Below are 21,643 nucleotides of genomic sequence, written 5' to 3'. Positions count from 1 at the left end.
CCCCCCTCTCTTTCATGTTTTTCCCCCCTACACACACAACATGTTTGAAATAAACATTTTTTCCCTTTTTCTCTGTGTCTCTTAGGGTAAAGAGGAAAGGTCCTTCCTCTTTAAGGCACGGTGTGTTTTTGTTTCTAAACAGGATAAAACCCATCAATACAAACCATTCTATAAAGCCCAGTCTTTACAACTGTACACTAACTAATACTAATACTAATGTAACTAATACTATATTTATTTATTTATTTATTTAAGGTAAAAACCAACTTAGGCATTATGAAATCTAACCTCTTTTTCTTTTTTCTTACATTTCTATTGTGAAATTAATTAAAATAATCATTATTCTATTAACATATCATATATAAAGACCTTCTAAACCTCAGTGGACCTCAGTCCTCACTGTTTACAAGTGACAAGCTGATGGCTGAATGCAGTCTGAGTAACGGTGACCTTGCCTTTTACCATGAGTGACCTTCTGTCTTTAATTCAGGGAAAGACCCCCAAAACCAACACTTTTTTTTTTTCACATGAGGACATCGTCCATCTGACCGTGACTTGAATAAAAGCTGTCATGCCCTCACACCACACTGGCCACACAGTAAACATGCAACTGCTAACTCAAAAAGAAAGAAAGAAAAACTGAGGATATAAAAACATGTAAGGTCTGTGGCTGCTATCAAATGGACCCATGGTTGTATGTGGCCACAACCAACATCGCCCGTTGTGGGCTCCACATTTTGAATCCTGCATTTCCATCTTTTTTTAGAACCAGAAGTGAACACATCTGGATGAGTGGGTGGAAGTTTGGTTGTCAAGGTGCATCCATAGACTGCGTGGATGCATCATACAGACACAGATGTCTACTATTTAGTGGAAAAACAACATACAAATAAAACGTTTGAACATCACTCAGCAAACTTAAAAGAGACTTCCTGGAAAGTCTGAAAGTACAATTAACAACACAGCAATCCATATCATTTGTCAGCTAACTGCATTAAAAAGGCTCCAAAAGGCTGCATGGTTTGAAGGTACTGTTAGTGACTTGAATCAGCAAACAGCTAGCATTTATCCAACTGTGTCAGCACCCACCTTTGAGTGGTAGGACTAGAAAAGTGTAATACTGTTCCAATTACCTGTCGCTCATAGCAGTTTAAATAACATTTAAATGGATAAATTCTAACAAAAACCTAATCTTCCCAAAAAGCTGGAAATGAGCTAAAGAGAATGAATAAAATGCTTTTGTACCAGGCTGTAGAGTTCAGCGATTTAATGCTGGAGTCTGTGGAGATTGACTCGCTTTTGGAGACAGCCTCAAGTGGCTATTACAGGAACTGCAGTTTCTGGCAATCCGTGCTGGCTTCCATCTTTCACCCCTGAAGGTTGCAGCTTGGTGTCAGCTGAAAGGAAGACTACAATATATGAGGTCACGGTCAAAAGTAGAACAGCCAAGAGGAGAAATTTAAACTTTATGAAAAGCATGACTTATTTTTCATAACTGTAAGAAAGATTGTGTACACAAAGCTAATGTTTTATAACTTTGCATGAATGCTCCTTTGCATTTAGAGTCAGACACACTGTGATACACGCCAGCAAAAAACTACACATCTCAGCTTGTGGAGTGTGGTCATCTGTTTGTAAGTTTTACAACCCTTGGAGGGATACATGATGACGTAAGATGTAGTAATATTTGCAAAAACAATCTTTACAGGACATTTTGATACGTGACTGTTTTGATTAAAGTCAATTTACAGCATAGCCAGATAATCTTTTTAACTTGGGAAAGCAAGCATAAAAATCAAATGGTCAGTGAGTATGTTACCAACTTTTCCTTATTAACTCACCCTTGTGTGAGGAGCCTGCAATCTCTCTATAATCCACATCCCCTGACCCCACCCTACACAGCTTTCTCCAGCCAAAGAGTCACAGCGTTCCTCGTCGACAACAGTGTCTAGCTGGGCTTAAGAAGTGACCCAGAGCGTAACTAAAAAAGTCTGAGCTGTCTCAAGACTCTTAGTAACTGGGACACACAAAACATCATTACTGAGATGTGGATAATTACAGTCCAAAAGAGTGGCCTCCTAAGCATGTAATGCACTCTTTTATCTTACGAAGTCAATCTCTCCAAAGCTGACAGCTTGCAGCATATGATCCTGGTAAACAAATACTTTTGCGCGGCACAAAAGTGCCATTAAAGGCCAAAACTGTCAACACAAATTCCATTCTTAACTTGGAGGGGGAGGGAACCAAAGTGCAGCGGGGAGGGGGGGGGACGGACGTGATCACTTCTGGTTGCTTTAACTTGCACGGAGGTACGGAGGTTGTCATAGAAACATTTCTATGAAGGGATATAACCTGAACACATGCCATTTAATTACCTTTAAGTTTACGTAACAGGGGCTGAGTGAAAACACACTGGATGGACTCACTGACGAGGTTAGATAAGTGATGCTGCTAGTGCGCCACTCCCTCAAATTTCTTAACCATGCATGCCCCCCCCGAAAAAAAAGAAAAAAGAAAAGAAAAGCACCAACACCTCAAGGGTTGAGTGAACAGTCTGCTTCATTACAGTGGTACTGGGGGATGGGTGATGGTGCGATTCAAACACTAATCCAAAAATGAGTGTTTCATTATCTAAAGAGCCAAAAACAACACTGATGTGATCTGTGTATAAAAGCCACTTTCTTCTAATCAAACCCCCCACACACCCCTTTTTTTATTTTGCACATTGCACAATAAAAAACTGTGGAAACTGAGCAAGTTTCCGCAGGAGTATTAGAATAAAAAAAAATAATAAACACAAAGGATTTTTCTACTTGAGTTCAGCTAGAAGCAACAATTCTCATATCTGAGACAAAATCATGCATCAACCAGCGTTCATTGAGCTGAAAGCCGAATCTTAATTTTGATAAATGATTGAAACATATGACAGGGTATACACATTAATCCTGTGGAGGACATTCATTTTCCTATTACCATAATGTAGAGCACGACCACCCAATGATGAATGCTGCAATCAAAAAATGGACGCAGAGTGGGGAGAGCCGGGGTAATAAGTGCGCTGCTCCCAACAACGGTCAGTCTTGAAGGGAGACTAATGGCAGGTCTCTCTGCATCTCTCCCACTGCCTTAAGTGGTAAGGGAAGGAGAAGAATGCATCCTGTTTTACAAAATCCAGTGGCCTCACTTACCAAATGCAAGGACACCTAAACAACAAGTAAACAAGAGTCTGTTTTAAACACACTTTGAGAAATGATTACAGGGGCATTTCAACAAAGGGGTTGATTGTGCGCTGTCGCTGACATATTTCACAGGGGGCATTTATTGCCGCCTGGCCTTTGAAGAGTGAGCGCTGCTGAGTGAGGGGGGGAACTGGCCCACACCTGCATAACTGAGGAGGGAACACCTGTGCACCCTGCGGCTTGAACAAGTAAGGTCGATCCAGCTAATCCAGGGGTGAAAGCTGATCAGAGGACAGGCCTGAAGAGTTCTGCAGCTCCCAGTGCCTTGTTAGCCTTTCTTTACCAAAAGAGAGGGGAAAAAAAGTTACATCTATTGATTTTTGGGCCACACTTGATTGCAAGACAGGAGGGACAGGGAGTGTGAAATAGAGGAGGCCAGCAGAAGATTTTTTTAGAAGCTTGTAATGTTTAGAGAAATTAGTCTGAATTGGAGGTTTATCATGATGAAAAGCAATACACTACCAACACCCCTGTCTGTTTCTGGACAACGAAAAAAGATGGAATATAAAAATGGAGCATGCAACTACGGTAAGCTGATTAATCGTAGATATTGATAACGCAGACAGCAGTCATGCAGGTAAAGGATCATTAAATCTAAATGCAGCTTTTGAGCTTAAGAAGCTGTGACAGTGGTATTTAAAGAAAAATATATCTGAGCACTCGTGGAACATGGTTTTAAAACCACCAGTCATATGTGATATCATTATATGGCTAGAACACTAAAGGATTGCACTGAAAAAGAATTAAACTGACTTCATATCTTACACACAGAAGCTGTAATAAGATGCAAATCAAATCACAGTTTCCTTCTTTTTTTTTTACTAATTACTAAAACGTAGTAGGTAGCTGCATAAAAATAAAATCAGCTGGAAAATAAAATAGCTTCCAATTAAATTCATGTAGATACTTGTCCTTTATGTAGTTTTTTGTTTATTTTTTCTAGTGAAGACTATATATATATATATATATATACACAAAAAAAAGAAACAAAAGAATTGAGCTGGTTTCGGAGCAAACTTTTTAAATTAATTTTCAAATATTTAATTTATCACATAACGGTGAATAAAAATCGGTAAATAGCCTAATTCTGTTAGACGTGTGTAATAAATGTCTTAGAAAATTAACAACTTGTTTTATATCGTCGCACTTAAAAAAAAAAAAAAAAACAGCGTTCAGCTTTCAGAGCAGGCAAAGACTGGACAGTGCTCTCAAAAGGTCCTAACAGTTTTTTAAGCGAATGCCGAGCTAGGGGAAATCTGTCAAAGCAGCTCGCTAACTCCGAGCGCAACGTGTAAATAATAACCCAACAAAAAGCAAAAACTTGACAACCAGCGGTTCACTTCCTAATTCAAATGCAGTGGACAGAGAGGTTTAGAAAAAAATAGTCAAAGGTTTTCGGAGACTAATACGCTCCTGCGCAGGAAAACTTACCACGAGAAACGGCAGGTATATTTCCCTAAAGTCAAAGTGGACACGCCAGGTGAGAAGCCGTCGTCCTCTACACTTGCAGCCGTCTTCGCACGTGACTGTCCAAGTTCACCATAACGCAGAGAAAATGAACAACAAGCTGCAGAGTAAATAAAAAAAAGCTCAAATATTCCTCCGCTGGGCACCGCTGTCGGAGACAGACACACACACACACACTCTCTCCTGCGGTCTCCCGTCAACGCCGCTGTTATTACTAATGCAACAGAGAGAAAAGCAATATACTGAGTCCTGTTTGAATGACGCGCAATGCGAGGAAGAAGAAGCGGCTTGTTTTTTTTTTCTTTCTTTCTTTCGTTACGATTCAAACACACATCAGGCAGCAACCCGGCAAGCAAGTAGTATATTTGGGACTAGAACCCCCCCAGGGGAGGCACTTGCTTGTTCGCGGAGGTGTGTTTGTTATTTTTGGGCGTACTGCGACCCCGTGTGACGTCAGGGCCACCTGCTCTGTAAACAAAAAAAAAAGTATTTTTAAAAGTTTGCTCCCCCCCTTTTTTCACTCTTCGCTAACGTTTAACTATTAAGTATTTTAGCGGGGAGTGCTGCTGCCCGTGTGAGGAAGCGTTCACCATAGTTAGATATTATTGTTGGGGATTGAACCGGTAACCTTCCACTAATGGGACGATCCCGCCAACCAAAAAGCAACATTTCTTGTTTTTGATAAACTTGACTTTATATGCTAAAACTCGCAAAGAAGTAGTGCGAAACCATCCGCTATTAAAATGAAGAAAAGAATCAATATATGCCTTTAATGTTCCTGCAATATTTCATCAAGAGGATCTGCTTTTATGTAGCAGCTTCCTCCGGCATACATCAATCGTGACTGTTTCCCTTTTGAATCTTTTTAAGGAATAGGTCATTTTGTATGTTTTCTCCTCTCAAATTTTGCGTAATTAACCGACTTTCATAAAACTGCATGGCAGGATTTTTTTTAAACAAATAATAATGCAAATGAAAGCATCGATATAAACAAATATACCTTAAAATCTTCAGCAGCTTTCGAGCCAGAGTTTAAACTGCACCTCTCTCATCAGCAGTGGCATTTTTAAAGCTGGCGTTTTTACGTGCACGTCATTAAATTGTAGGTTTGCAGACAGAAATATTCGCGCTCGCCTACAAGTGTTTACACTGAGAGGATGATTGGAAAACCAGTGCGTGAAAAACATAACATCCTAAACGCCATCATCATTATCAGTGTTATTAAAATTGTGCTTTAGTGTAAACACGTTTAAGGTTAAACTCTGCATACAGAAAATCACTGATGAATAAATACTTTACAAAAGAAAAAGATATGACAACATGTACAGATTCTTGACTGGAGGATTTTATTATTACTTATTCTGTCATACCTTTACAACGTAATTTAGTGTATTTATTCATCTAATAGTAGATCCGAAGCCAGTCAAACACTGAGCACAACCCTGAGCAGTAGTTAAAATGATTTGCTTTCTTCTATCTCGTTTCCTCTCCTTTCTTTCTATTTTCTTTCTATCCCCCCTCCCCCCTTTTTTCTTCAGACACTACGATGTTCATAGCTAAGAAATAAATAATCAGAATAATATCAAGTGGGAAAGGAAAAGGAGTAGGAGTTAAGTGTTTTGCTTAAGAAGGGCGATTAGTGCATTTAAAGATTATATATCTGGTGTTATTTATGTTACAAATAATTGAGAGAAACACGGTTGTATGTGATGTGTACATGTTGCTGTGTAGTGTGGCCATGTGAATTTAAAATACAAAAAAAGATGTATTGTTATTACCATTATTATTATTATTACTGACTAAATACGTAAAAAAAAAATTAAAAATACATTATCTTTTAGTTATTATTATTATTATTATCAGCATTATCCTGAAAGCTGTTTCCTATTGGCGTGTATGCACGGAATACCCGTATTATATTCTAAAATCATCTGAAAAAATACAGTATTAGACACTTATCTGTCTGATGTAATATAAACTGGGATTGTTCCAGTAATTGTGTGGTATACGCACACAGTCTTTTCTACCGTTTTGTGCTTTTGTTTGTGTTAAAAAATCTTTATTGCAACTAAATATTACGTGAAATGTGAATTAGAGGAAGCAGCATCTGCAAAATGATGAGGACATGAAGGGAAAAGCAGTCTTGTGGAATTGTGACGGTGGTATGCCGCCACCTACTGGTCATTCTTTAAAACAGAAAAACTTTCTGATGAAAGTAACTGGCACAGGAAGTCTTAGGTACACAGAAGAAATATTAATATTACCTTTTCCTTCTGTAATGATCTTGTTTGTGGACAAGGCTAACTGTACGCCTGGAACTCATTATCACACTAAGGGAGACTAAAGTGGAAATGCAAATGAATTTTAACTTGTGCTGACATGAATTTTACTATGATCACATAGTGCCATCTACTGATAAAACGTAGTCACACAATTTGTCTTGCGTTTAGACATTTTTTAGCATTCCTGCTACTGACTGTATGCATTTAGTGTTATGTATTTTATATGATTGCACTTAGCTGTAGCAAATTAACACTTGTCACGTGTCTGCCTTTTCATACGCTGCAAATGATGCAACTTAATCACTAAAACTGCAGTTGAAAAGTCCAAGGAGAGCATTTTTGGCTTAAGTATGAAGAACAAAGGGTCCTTTGGGGGAAAAGAAAACCCACTCACACACTTGTAAAAGATTATACAACAAGCACCAATGTCTATTTACAAGATATACAAGATTTGGGGGTATACTTATCTAGCATATCAAGGATTAGTTGAATTAAACTTCCTATCTGAGATCACTTTGTGCAAAATCATGCCAGTACGCACACGCACACAGCCAAAGAAAGAGTCCAATCTCATAATAATGTTCTGTTTTGTTGTCCAAGATGCAGTGAACCTAAAAAATTAAGTCTGCTTTAATGTCGATGATACAAGAGAGTCCCTGGCCTTCCAAGAACAGCAACAGAACTAATACTAATTTGATACATTATTGATGACAGTGTGGACATGCTTTCATTTCCTCTGTCCACGTGGAGGTGACTAGTCAGCTGCAGCTCCCCCGCAGTGGGTAGGATGATACTTTTCTTTCTAGGGGACGTTTCAGCAGGGGACACACTTGGTAACACAAGGAATTTAGGTGTGGCAATTCAGTTTCAGTTTCAGACCAACTTACTGTAGCTTCCTATGGTACTTCAGTTGATCAGTGTCAGTAAATACTTTGAAGTGGCAGCACTAATAGTTACTTTGTCTGGAAAATACATTTTACATTTTATTGCTTTTAACACTGGTGAGATTCCTAAACAAAAACGAAAGCATCTCAGAGCTGTTCTCATATGTGCGCCTTATGCTAACCATCAGTCCTTAGGTTGATCGATCACTCTCCATTTGTGCTGTTTCAAAGGATGACTTTTCATCAAACTTGAGTCTGTTGAGCTTTAGATTTATACCCAGAGGCCTGATCACCATTAAGTAAAACTAGACAACTGCTTTTACAGTGTAGCCAAGAATGCAGAGAAACTGTATCAGGTGTGGATTGTCGATAAGCAGGTAGAACTTTTGCTATGTGAAACTTTTAAGACTTTGTTGCTGCAAAGCAAGTAAATGTAAAATAAAATAAAAAACTTCAAAGTAGCTTCAAGTATGTCCTTTTTCTGCACTAATTTTCCATTGTAGAGCTCTGTAAATGCTTTGCTTTCATGTAGTTATGATGTTACTAACAAACATATTATGAGAGTGTAACCGCGAGGATAACAGGCCAGCCTTGGTCTAGTTATATGTGTCCTATTAATAGGCCTGGCTCAGGCTCACGAGCTTCGCTGTAACCGAACTCCATCTGTCAAGTCACGTCCTCTCCCTGCTCTCCCCTCTACACTATCACTGTAGCCGGGCGAGGGTCACTCTGGTCTGTGCCACCCTCCTAGCGAAAAGACGGCAGGACAGGACAGACAGCTCAAGACCATCGCGTATTATGGAGACTCTGTGCGTTCAACCCTCGCAACAGGACGGGCTGATGATGGAGGAGGAACAAGGGAAAAGTGGAAAACAGGATGAGGGGGGAATGAAGGCCTCTTCTCTCACGGGCTCCACCACAGATGAGGAGACAGATGACGACTCGGAACCAGAACCCCCACCAGTTATTCGCAGGAAGGTGTCTTTCGCAGATGCATTTGGCCTCAACCTGGTCTCTGTCAAGGAGTTTGACAGTGCTGAAGCGGCAGAACTAGAAGTCAGTCGGGCTGTTGAGCAGTCGGCACTTCATTTATTAGAGGAGCTCTATATGTGCTGTCTGTTTACCGTCCCGTCATCCCCGGAGGAGCTGGAACATAGGCTGCAGGCACAGATGGTCGAGCTGGAGAGCATTGAACTCCTCCCAGGGTCCGCCACCCTTCGAGGCATCGTCAGGGTGGTCAACCTCAGCTACAGTAAGTCTGTTTTTGCCCGGATCACTCTCGACCGCTGGAACAGCTGCTTTGACCTCCTGGCAGACTATGTGCCCGGGTCCAGTGATAAAAAAACAGACAGGTTTGCCTTCAAGTATACTTTGGTGCCTCCGTTTGAGAGAGAAGGGACTAGATTGGAGTTCTGTCTCTGTTATGAATCATCAGCGGGCACATTCTGGGCTAACAACAAAGGACTTAACTACGTGATGTTCTGCCACCAAAAGGGACAGATAAAGGAGCACGGGCCTCAAATGCAAGAGGAGAGCTACAAGAGCAAGAGGAGCTGTCTCAAAGCTAACAGGTGTGAAAGTCGGAGTTTTTTTAAACATGCCTTTCTGCAGAAGGAAGTCACTTGTATGTCAACCAAAGCCTTCTGTGAAACTTTTTTGTGCACTATAGCGAGAACGGCCCTGTAGCTGCAATTACTGTGGAAGGAAGTTTGAAATTCGGCACAGTGCAAGTGCACTTACACTGTGCTGCTCTTCTCATTAAGAGAAGTCATTGAAAGCAATATGCTCCACTAACTGGGCCATTGTGTGTTTACAGTGAGGTGTTATGTAACCATCCAGTGGCCTGTAGAACACACATTGCCCATTTATGGCCAGATGTATGCGCCGGTTTCCATGACGTCTCCACTGTAGCAAGATATGCTCATTTTATCCTCTTTGACCCCATCTGCAAAATTCTTTTTTTATGCCTCAAGAATTATTGCTCCCCTTTATGTGCATGCTCTGGCTTTGAGCTGCTGCAGCACAAGGGCCAGATAATGCGGCAGACAAACATATTTCAAAGGCCTCTGGCGCAGATACACACTGTCTGGACGTGCATAATAGGTATTTTGTAATCTGTGTAGCATAATTATACAGCACGGCCAGTTGTTGTTCAAGGCGTGTCTTTAATAAAAGATTGAAACCTGTTTTCTATTATACCATTTGACTTGAACCCCAGTGCTCGAGGTGTTTATGGGGACTTTAAGCTTCGCGAAATTATGAAACACAACATCTGGAGGACAGAGAGCAACAATACCCCTTTTACTACAAAAAGATCTGATGAATACTATACATACTGGGTTGTTAAATGAATTATCTGGTACTGTCTGGAAAACATCTTATGTCATGCTAGCCATATCTTATTTTGAACAACAGGAATGGAAGCACAGTGGAGAAGACCCGGGATAATGCTAACACAGCAACAGTTGCTACAGGTGTGTACTTAGTGTTTATATATGCATGCATGTGTGCATATATGTTTTAATGTGCAACAAAACTTTCACCCTTGCCTTTTTTTTGGTCTTCTGCAGAACTAGAAGCAACACAGAGAGCAGAAAAGGCCCACAGGAAGACACTGGACAGCAAAGATGTCCAGTTATTACTTCACAGTAATAAGCACAGACCTTTGGTGAGGCTCTTTTTATATTATTTTACCCTACCCCAAATGAAAATGAAAAACATTTATTGATAATGAAGTAACGTGCTAGGCCAGAGGCTGCAGTTTGAGGTTCAGCAGTTCCCACCATGCTTTTAAGAGAGGATGAAAAACAGAGAAAAAGGAGTGGCAGTGTGGGTCATAGGGATTTACAGAGATAACACCAGAAGGGGTAATGTTTGGGGTGTCTTCAGTGTTTTAGGAAATTATAAAACACCAGCATCACCAAAAAGTAAACTCCCCTAGCCATAAAATGTATGTTGTGTCGTCATAAAAGCGCAGTTCTTGTTTGTCTCCAAGGTACAAATGATAGCTGAGGAAGTGGTGCATGTTATACTGCACAGTGAGTCCCAGAAGGGTACATGAAGTTAGCTAACCTGATACTTGGGAACACATCTGAAATCCTTCACATTCAGTCCATTAATAATACATGGAGCATGCTTGTAAACATGTGGGAAAATTGATGAGTCAAACAAGAATAGGTCTGAAGTTGCTAGATTGTTGAAATGCATTGCATGTTGGATATATTAAAAAAAATACTCAAAGGAAAGGCACGTTTTTAATCACCAACCAAATATCAGGGTTTCGCCAGCACAGTGACTTAACAAAGCTCACTGCTTTGACTTTTGGCCTTTTTTGACAGGTGGAGAGCGTAAAAAGCAGACGCAAAGCAGCACGTTTGGCACGTGTGCAGGACTACCTCTCCCAAAGAACGCATCAAGAATCCAAGGATCTTGCATGTGACTCAGCCAGTGGCCAGAAAGCCTCTCAGTCTATGCCGGCTCCCTGGGGTGACTCTGCCAGCTTGCTCTATAAATACCAAAAGGCGCAACCGAACGAGTGCCCGCAAGTCCTCACCTACCATCAGATTCCTCTCCTTACACTGGACTGGAGCAATGACAAACCCCAGCAGTGGGAGACGGCTGACGCGGATGACATCTGGAGCGGAAGAGCTAAAACGATCTTGTCAAAAGAAGAAAACGCACCTTCTGCTGATGACATGTGGGAGACCTTTCTTCCTGGGACAGATGATACCGACAATAAAAAAGCCTCTGTGTGCGATGCGTGGCAGGCCTTTCTTAATGGGCCCGACCATTCTAACGTTCCAGAGTCAGAATGGCTGCAGACAGCAGCATCAGTGTCTCCTTCAAACGACAAAGGGCTCCAACCCCAATATTCAGCATTTCGAGAATTTCAACTGGGTGCAGATATTCCTGCCGCCGCACAGGCACACTGCTTAGATGCACGTCAGCCTCTGTCAGACACATGGGGAGAACTGTTGGCTAATGTTGCCTTGAACACCGAAGACCACCAGCCAGCAGAGGCATGTGTCACCAGCCCAAGAGATGACAACGCAGCAACACAAGACGTATCCCAAAGGTCAGAGACGAGCTCTGTAACAGACACTCCACAGAAACTTTGCCTCGAGGGGGCACCGCGGTCCGAGGACTCTATTGACAGTTCAACCGAGTGTCACAAGCATGTGGTTCGGGAGCGAGAAAGGGAAGGAATAATAGGAGGAGCAAAAGAAGTAGAAGAGGAGCCCATCACATCACACATGGCTGACTCAATAACAAGCTCAGGGGAGTCGGAGACAACAGACATGACAGCAATGCCAGGGTTTCAGAATGCCACTGCTGTTGATAGTATCTCACAGGGAGCAAGGCTGGATGAGGGTCTTTCTTCCACCGGGGAAGGAGAGGTTACAGGTACTACACACAATGGTGTAGATGACATGCTGGCATTTAGGGAGACAATCAGACAAGGGACAAAGGATGGGGCGAGGTATGTTTCTTCCACATCCAGAAAAGGAGTGGAAGAGGAAGACATCATGATGAACTATTCGGAAAACAAAGCATCTACAGAGGATGAGATATTTAGGCCACACAGAACAGAAGAGAGTGAAACCTCCCCAAGGTATGCAGATGAAATGCAATGTGAGCAATTTGGGCCAAACAGAAATGGCGGAAATCAGCAGGAGAGTGATAGAAATGAAACAGGACCTCAATATCTACACGATGGTGGATTTGATTCAAAGCAGGAAAACAAAATCGTGGCAGCCGAATTGAATGAAGGCGTTCCATTGAACACCAAATGCGTGACAGCACTCGAAGAGACAGAGCAGGAAACTTCCTTTTCAACAACAGGTGAGGAAACAAAGGGACTAATAAGTACGTTAGATGATCAAGCATGGCAACATAATGATACAGCTTTAGATGTGAGTGCATCAATAATTTTGGATGTGCACGACAAACAGTCACAGTCAGTCCAAAGAGGCAAGGAGCCAAAAGTTGAGATGAAGCAGGGATCACAAATGGAACAAAGTGGAGTGAAATTGAAAGAAGGTGAGCACGGATTAAACTTGAACAAGACAGAGGTGGGAAAAAGCTTTAGTTGCAACGGATTAATAGCAAATCCATCAGAGCAGATGCGACCTACAGAGAAATCAAATGAAGTCAACCAGGCTTTCCAAAGTGGGTACAATACATTCAGACCTCCAGCAAATAAATGCAACCCAAAGGGACTGGAAGTGGTTGAAGTGGGATGGACCGATTCACAGGAAGACACGGAGGGTCAAAATGAGAACATAAGCGGTGAAACGAGCAAAGAGGAAATCGAAGTAAAAGAGAATGTCGCAAAGAAAGACACTTCAGCGGAACACCAATCTGAGACGTTACAAAGACTAGAAGGAGATACGAGTCAGGAAGACAGAGATGAGATGATGAGCATTCGGGAGCTGAAAATGGAAGCAGGGAGGGAGTTAATGGGTAATGTGGAGGGCCCTCGGGGGGAGAGGAAGAATGCACCGGCAGAATTGAAAGAAGAAGAAGAGTTGTCAGCAGAAGTTGAGAGCTCTCTGCGTGTTGAATATAAAAAGCTGTCACATGGAACAAAAGAACCTATTATGGGAGAAAATACTGCATCACTTGAGGTGATAGAGGTGGGATTGGAGGAGATCTTCATAGAAAGATTTGTAGAAGATTTGTTCAGGGGGATTTGGGAAGAGGTCTTTGGCAGAGAAGTGCAGGCATCAAATAGACACACTGATATTGTTGATGGAATGGGGTGCATGCTGAGAGATACTACACAAGGCTGCCATGTTCTTTTTGAAAAAGACCTCAATGACACTTTTGATTCAGGGGTATTTTCCTTGACGGAATTACCAACAGATCCAAACTCAAGTTTCTGTCAAGGGCTGGAGCAAGCTATACCCACTAAAGGCCATGAACGCTCTGTGGTAGAAGGAAGTAAGTTACTTGACATAGCAGAACAAGCTCACGTTGTCTCTGAATCACATGCAGATCTGATTTTGAGTGCTAATCCCAGTCACAATCTCACCGCCACCTTAGATGCGCATAGTCGGCAATCATTGCCTGAAACAACTCCAGCTTTGCGAGAAGCTCCGATGGATCTGGAAAGCCACACTCGCATAAAAGAAAGATCGGCTGCTCGTTGTGAGACAGGCAGACAAATAGAAGGCTGTGTAGTTGCCCATGGAGAGATTTTTAATAAATCAGCTCACCCATCTCACAAACATCCATCATCTTCCTCAGAGAAATTAAAACAGGCCGATGGTCTTGTATGGTGCAGTATATTATATATCCTCAGTCACGTCACCAGACTTCTAATCTATGCCCTCTTAATTAGTGGATTCTTTGTCATTGTTTTCCTCTATGATTACCCAGCAGTCTTAGCTCTCTACATATTTTCATTATCATGGTGGTTTTATAAGTGGAAGAGACAACACGTGATGACAGACAAGGAGATGGTGGGATAGCCTAAGATTTAAGAAAAAGCAAGAGTGGTGAAGAGTGCTACATCAGCACACTACTGTAAACTGTAATGTCCACTACCATGCACAGTGCTATTAGTGTGTGTGAGCGTGTGTGCGTGTTTGTACATTTGGCTGATTTTCCCAACTATTAAGTTACTTAATAGACTGATTCCGAAACTTTTTGGGGTTATACAATATACTACGTACCTGTCTTTGGACTTGCGTGCATTTTTTGGTTAATTTAAATACAGTCTAGTGGTAAAAAATGGTTTAAGTTACATTAAGACTCACTGAACAAACAGAATTTGGTGCAGAATTATGTTTTTGTTGTCGCATGTTTTGTAACGCTATAAATCTGTCTTGCAACTCCAAGCAGTCGATCTAATTTGAGTTCCCATTAGGGCGTCATTCTGTGGTTAAAAAAAAAGACAGAATAAAGGAATACAATAAACTTCAAACTGAACTGAACGTTGTTAAAATCATAGGAATTTTCACCTTTTGTTGAATGTTTTAGTCCACAGAAATGTTTAAGTGTATGACGTGTGTATGTTTGCTGTGTTTTATGGGCCCAATACCACTTTATTATGTAACAAATGGAACAATTTTCCTTGATTTTCTTCAATAAAAGAAATTCATGTGACAAAAAAAATACAACAAAGAAACCCCTATTGTTTTTTAAATTGACACAGCAAGATTTATGTTGCCCTGGACATTTGCATATTTCACAACTGATGAACTTTGCATTATGCATGTTTTATGACACTACAGCTTTGTGGTTTGTTCACACCAGTGTTGGTCAAGTTACTTGAAAAAAGTAATCAGTAACTAATTACTGATTACTTCCCCCCAAAAGTAATCACGTTACTTTACTGATTACTCATTTTCAAAAGTAATTAATTACTTAATTAGTTACTTTTTAAAAACATGATTTACAACCTGAATAGGTAATAAAGTGATAGATCTTTCAGCCCAATTCTGCTTTTTCTGCATAATCCATCATACAAAATGTAATCAAATGGAAAAGTCCCTTTTTAAAACTTGTTTTATCAGTTTTAATCTTTTAACTTTATGCATCAAGCAAAAATTTAATTATATGCAACATTCTCTGACTTGAAGAAATTAGTTTAACATTTAAACCTATTTTCTGCACATTCCAGCACATAAAATAAAATATTTTTTTGTGTTTACACTCACTCTTTCAAATAGATGCAAGTAAAACACAGCAGAAAATAAATAAAGTCAAAGACTCAGCGGTCCTGTTGCTCTATTTTCACCTGTAAAGCAGGAATAGGGTAGGCGGAGGTTTACCTTGGTGCAGGTGTGCTGCAGCGGTCAGCGGAAGAATCTGCGAGTTTCTCTGTGAATTTCCCATTACCTCGTAGCGCACTCGGTGCTTGCTTGGAAGTTTAAGGGGGTTTTTTGCTGTAAAAAGAAGTTTTCTTCCCACGCAGTGAACAGCGGACACTAATGTTTTTGTCACTTTTTACGGAATCAAACTCAAAGTAAGGTCAGTACTTCCACGCTTTAAACACTGCACCTCATGCTCTCTCCCGCACTCGATATATTATCTATTGTTGATCTGCACACAGCTGTTGCCATGAATGTCACTCGCTTACGTCACTGTCATGAGATTCTAGCAAAAAAAACACCACGGTTTTAGTAACGCAGCGAAAGTAACGATAATCTAATTACCGTTTTTGCAATAGTAATCCCTTACTTTAATCGTTACTTGAAAAAACTAATCGAATTACATTAACGCGTTACTGCCCATCTCTGTTCACTACTTCCTAGACTTTGATTGTACAAGCTTGTTATACTTACTGTAATTATTCATTGACACAATGAACTAAAGTAAGTCTTTAGAGTACTCAGATTATATTTTTATTGTACTATGTTTTGCAATTCAAGTAATTTGTTAGTTGCACAGCCCTAGGGACCAGTCAGTGACCCTCTGGAAAACTCCGGTCGCTATGGAAAAGTGTGTACTCTGTGAAAGGTTGGCAAGTGGGTGCTGGGAGTTGGTTGCTGTGGTCAGGTGAAATCAGTTTTTAAAAACGTTACTGCTATGGACAGAGAGGTTTTTGTTTCCCTTATTTAACTTAGCAACAGCGATCAACTTCCACTATCATCTTTCCAACCAATTGGGGAATATATATTTTTTAGTAACCACATGTTTCCAGGGGGTTTCTGACCTGCCTCTAGGCCTGCGAGACTGATTCCTAAGCAGTCTGTTATTTTTAAAATGTGAGCACATTTGTCATTTGCTTTGGTTGTGACACAAGATGAAAAACGGAAAATATCCGAAGCAAATGCAGTGTTTCTGTCTTGCTTGTGTCAGTGTCCATCTTAAGGTAATTGAGGAAAGAAGCTAACGAGCTCAGCTTCGTATTTTAAAGTAGCAAGTAGCTAAGCAAACCTTAGCTGGCTAGGCCAGTTGACTTAAAAGCGAGCTCCACAGAAGCTAACTTTTAGCTAAGCTGTTACCTAGAGGAGAAGCTTGTTGCTGGTAATGTTGTGGAAGAGATGATCCTGTCATTAATTCACTTAAAACAGCGTCACAATGATATAGTCAGAGGTAAACTGACAGCAGGCTACACAGATACTGGACAGTATAACCAACATGCAAAAGCTAAGTGCAAAGAAACATTTGGTTTTTTAACCTAAAGTTAGCAGGTTTTTTGTTATTGGATTTACATGTTGCTATAAAGATTACTGCGTCTTTTGGAGATTGCAGGTTTAGGGATATTCATTTGGAATAATGACAGTATCTCAAAGAAATTAAAGAAAAATAATATCAAACATTCAAATAAGTCTTGTTGTTTTATATTTTTGTTTTCCAGAAGAATCACATTTTAATGATCAGATTAGTTCACTCTAAACCTTTGTACATGCTGACATGGATTTTTAAATTATGCTACTTGGACAAAATGCAATGAATACAATAACTCCATCTGCTAATACACAAATGAACAGATTGTCAAGGTAGGTGGTGATGGAGAGAGGGCCCAAAGGCAGGAAATGGAGGCAGACTGAATGAAGGAATAAAAAGAGCCTTCATTGGCTGATACAAACACAACATAAAGCCCAAAAGTGAACCAAGAAGGAATAAGAAATACCGGAACACAAAGAGTATAAAGATGATCTACAAATATGGCTGATTGGTGAATCAACAACAGAAGGAACAGAACAGAAGGAAGGAAAAAAAGAGTAATGTCTCTGCACAGCTGTAATCCCATATTCCATTTGTGCCTATGGCTTGTGCTGAGGACAAAAAATAGCCCTGCATACATGTTCCAACCCTACAGAAGGGTTAGGAAGATTGTTTTGATGATTACATGATCCCAAAGAAAAATGAATTCATGCACATTTCAGGCATGTATCTTGCAACACAATGTATTTCATAGCTAACATTTATTTTGGCACCATATTGACTATGGTGCTTGGGTGCCTGTAAGGCTCTTGTGTGACTCAATATTTTATCTGTTAGTGTACCACAAGCAGAGAGTTTCTCACTGTGTGACAATGTGCGCAATAAAGTGGCAGCTTGAGTGACACTGCACTCCAGTAGAAGTCACTTGATCCTGTCTGGGGTATGTTGACCTTTTGTAAGCTGGCTCCAATCCTATGCTGGCACCTTTAGAAAACTGGCCAAAAGCCAGTGTTTTCAGAGCAGAGGACTACTTTTTCTGTAAGGCCCTGTACCGATGAGACGCAGTGCAAATTTGGCACAAAGACTGTGGTGTGCACTGACAAAAAGTAGCAGTGACGGGAAGAATCTGAGAAACAAGGACAGAATCTTGATTATCTGGGGTTACCCAGAGGTGTAAGGCTGCTTGTTATTTTCCTGACTAGCTCGTATGCCAACGTGTAAGGATTATAAATTAATCAGTGCTGCACCAGGCGGAGGGATAAGGCTGCACATTTACAGATCTAGATAGCAGTGAGAGGTGCAGAAGCTGTTAGAAACCACAACAAATTGTATTTCCTTTTCAGCCCCCTCCCCTTCAAGATTTACAGAAAAATCTGCAACAAATGACAACAGAGTTTTAGTACTTATGGCATATTTAGCATTGAGATAGCTTAACCTTCTCACACTACATAAATTACACATATTTCTTTTTCTTGTTTGAAATGAAGGAATGTTTAAAAGGAACCAAATGATTTGAACTAGGTTCACATCAGGCTGCTGGTTGTCACAGATGTAGCACTAATAACTGACTCTCTGGAACACACCCAGCACCTTGTGATACAAGACTAAAATGAGAGCCTGTCATCAGATGCTAATGTTCTCGTCACTCCTCCTCTCACATTGCAGTGTGGATTGTGTGTTAGCATTTGTAACTATGGGTATGCAGTTATATGGGGATATGGTGGCTATCCTGTGAGAGATACGCTCTATCCTATTTAAGCCACCAAATACTTAAAAAAGGCATCAACTGTTTACTTGTACTGTTGAATTGTGTTACCTTAGTGAGACCATGTTGTCTGTGTATTGACAAAGAGAAACTGATGAAGGAAAGGGTATATAAACCTTTTGATGTACAGAATGCCAGTACTTCTGCTAAGGCTGATTAATCAGTTAATCTCGTAGTATAGTCTTACACATAAATGTCCACCAGCAGCTTTCAATAAAAAATAAATAAATGCAAATTTGTGCAAAAAAAAAAAAAAGTCATGCAATGACACAGTTCTTCCAGCAGATGTAAGTGTGGCTCCATTTTTATAAAGAATCCACTAGCTGAGGATTGGAAACCAAAATTATGGTTAAAGGTTTTAGTAGTACAGAAACACACACACACACACACACATTTTAGATTTGTGCAGTCACTTTAATTGAAATGTGTGACAAAATCTATAAAAATCGTCAACTGAGCACAATGAATAGACGCAGTCGATTCAGTGACAAATGCAACAGTCCTGTGGCAAAAAAATCAGTGCACACTGAAGTGCACTGGCTGGGACAAGAGGGTGCGTGAGGACAGGATATGTGAGTGGAAAAGAGCGCAAAATGCGGCGGGGCCGTGTTGCGCGGCCTAAGGGTACCAGAGGCACTCTGCTGACAGATTGGAGACCTGACAGACTGCATAGTCCACACTCTCCCCGGTCATGGAACCGCTTTCTATTCAACCCTCTCTGCTCCGCCTTCCTCTGCAGCCTCCCAGTTGGCTTCCTGGGCTTTGCTCCCCCAACCAGCATCATCGGTCTGCGACCCTACACCAACCAACTCCGTCAAAGCTTTCTCTCTCTCTCTCTCTCTCTCTCTCTCTCCCACCCCCACCCCGCATCTAGGCCTTCCTCCTCCGCCATGCTTAGTGACTCGACATTCCCAGATGTCCGCTGGCTCTTGCATCACTGTGACAACAAGGCTTTCTGCTGTTGCCACTTGGCATTTGAAAAGTTGTACATGGGTGAGTGGGACACCATCACCCACCGTGTGGGTGTAATGTACAGGGTTCTTCTAAGAACAAAGCAATGACGTCCTATCATAAGAGTGCATATTTTATGTGCTTCATGCTAGACTGTAGATAGGATGTAAAACTGATGGATGGCAGTTAATACACTTATGCTTCTTCCACATTTTATAAATGTGGTGAATGACTCAAATAAAGTTGTATTCCAAAATGCGCATTCCACTTTAGAGTACTCACCACACAGTGTATCGTATACTTAGTACTCATTACACAGCTCCTACATCCTCTGCTTTCATTTGCAGCATTACCGTGATGACAGAGTTGTTTGTCATCTTTAGCGTTGGGATTTTTTTCATCGGTACAACGAGGAGGTGTGAGAAACAAATGAGGAAGATGAGCAGAAGAGGAGGAGGTGGAGATATATCACTCATACGGTATGCTGTATTAATGTGAGACTATTTGATTTAGGCAAAAACTGTGCAACAGCAAGAGGAGGATGACAAGGAAGAGAAGATAATGTGATATCAAACCCCATGTAACACTTCTCATAACAAGATTTCAAAGTCTATCCTGCTGGGGGGAGATAAAGTGATAGTGAGTACTTCATGAGATCCTGGATAGTAGGAGTGGAAAACAAATAATCTTGTTAAACAGGTTGCATTTACCCTAAAAAAAACCCCTAAAATAACACAATTTGCTTTAAAATTGCACAAAGCATATGCACAGTGATTTCATAGGTTGGGGATTTGTTTTTAGCACAGAGTGAATCACAATAAGCTGTTTTCTGTGCTGTCCTGTGACTCAGCCAGCTAATACAAGGAGACATGCCATTCTTGAGAGAGTCTCCCCTCTGCATCCCTGTATGAACCCAAAAGAAAAGCCACAGTGGTTCTTTGTTCTTTGCGAGCAAGCAAGCAAGCAAGCAAACATCTAAGCCTTTGTTTGGCAATAATTTCCAAGGTTAGAAACCCACTTTGCTTTTCTCCATAGCAAAGAGATATAAAGGAAAATGCAGTGGGAAATTCAAAACATTCATCTAGTACAGGGGTTGGCAACCCTGGGCACGCGTGCCACAGTTGGCACACGAAGGGTTAACTGATGGCACGACCATAGCTGGATTGGCCATAGATGGTGATTTTTCGTTTTTATGGGCCGATGATTTTATTATTATTATTATTTTTTTGGTAACAGTATAAACAATGAAAGGTGGTGAATTGGCCAGATGCTGGCAGATGTGTAAAAAATAACTGAGTTGTTTGGTGGTGGCTATGGCGGAGCTGCCACAAGAGGCCAGGTGGATGAGGGAAAGGGGAGGCAGGAGGATTAGAGACCCGAGGCGGCTGCCGGTCCGAGTGTCAGGTAAACTGAACTTCAGGTAAGAAGTTATGACCTGCAGTCTGTCTGGGTCAGATATAAACCAAGTTTAGGGGTAGTTTATTTTCGTTGTGCTGAGTTTTTACAGTCAGTTGCAATAACTCGTACTGCGTAGTAGCTAGCATGACGGAGTTTCTATACAGCTGGGTGGGTGCTATGATTTTACTGATAGTGAACTTTATTTTATTCATAAGGTTAGTTAGTAGAGTTGCCAACCGTGCCGTAAAAAATGGAATTGTTCAGAGAAAATATTACGCGTTTCATATTGAGCCGAGAAGGAACACAGTTTGTCCCGTACTTCAGCTAGGATGAAAAAAGACACAAAGCTGGAGTTATTCTGCGTCTTTACGCTGTCAGCTGCCTCTTCTGCTCTCATTCAATCATGAAACTGATCAATGATCAGCTGATCGGTATTTCTGACGCAAGTCCCGTCTCTCGTTTGTTTATCGCCCACTTTGCGCCAGAAAGAGGAAACCAGCGGATGTCACACTAAACAACAGCAACACATTTAAGCTT

General features: G+C 40.9%; 2 protein-coding genes across 6 annotated transcripts in view; one reads left to right on the top strand and one right to left on the bottom strand.

Moving 5' to 3' along the window:
- foxp2 (forkhead box P2) overlaps positions 1–5,045 on the bottom strand; it is a 103,966-nt gene extending 98,921 nt beyond the window's left edge. For 3 of the 5 annotated variants that reach the window (XM_035906773.2, XM_035906785.2, XM_035906789.2), the window contains exons 1-2: positions 4,671–5,045; positions 1,246–1,397 (exon numbers count right to left, since the gene is read on the bottom strand). The gene's annotated coding sequence lies outside the window, so the exon portion shown is untranslated. Of the gene's footprint in view, positions 1–1,245; positions 1,410–4,670 lie in introns of all 5 variants that reach the window. The other 2 variants (XM_006780619.3, XM_006780620.3) reach the window with 2 other exon arrangements.
- Positions 5,046–8,569: 3,524 nt separating this feature from the next.
- Positions 8,570–15,004, top strand: ppp1r3aa (protein phosphatase 1, regulatory subunit 3Aa). Its single transcript, XM_006780618.3, has 4 exons — positions 8,570–9,443; positions 10,288–10,346; positions 10,443–10,540; positions 11,211–15,004. The coding sequence occupies exons 1-4, from the start codon at positions 8,671–8,673 to the stop codon at positions 14,343–14,345; spliced, it is 4,065 nt and encodes a 1,354-aa protein (XP_006780681.2). The 5' UTR covers positions 8,570–8,670; the 3' UTR covers positions 14,346–15,004.
- The last annotated feature ends 6,639 nt before the right edge of the window (positions 15,005–21,643 follow it).

The sequence above is a fragment of the Neolamprologus brichardi genome, chromosome 17 (genome assembly GCF_056152115.1).
Source record: "Neolamprologus brichardi isolate AB-2024 chromosome 17, ASM5615211v1, whole genome shotgun sequence".
Lineage (NCBI taxonomy): Eukaryota > Metazoa > Chordata > Actinopteri > Cichliformes > Cichlidae > Neolamprologus > Neolamprologus brichardi.
This window is presented reverse-complemented; position numbering and strand designations above follow the sequence as displayed.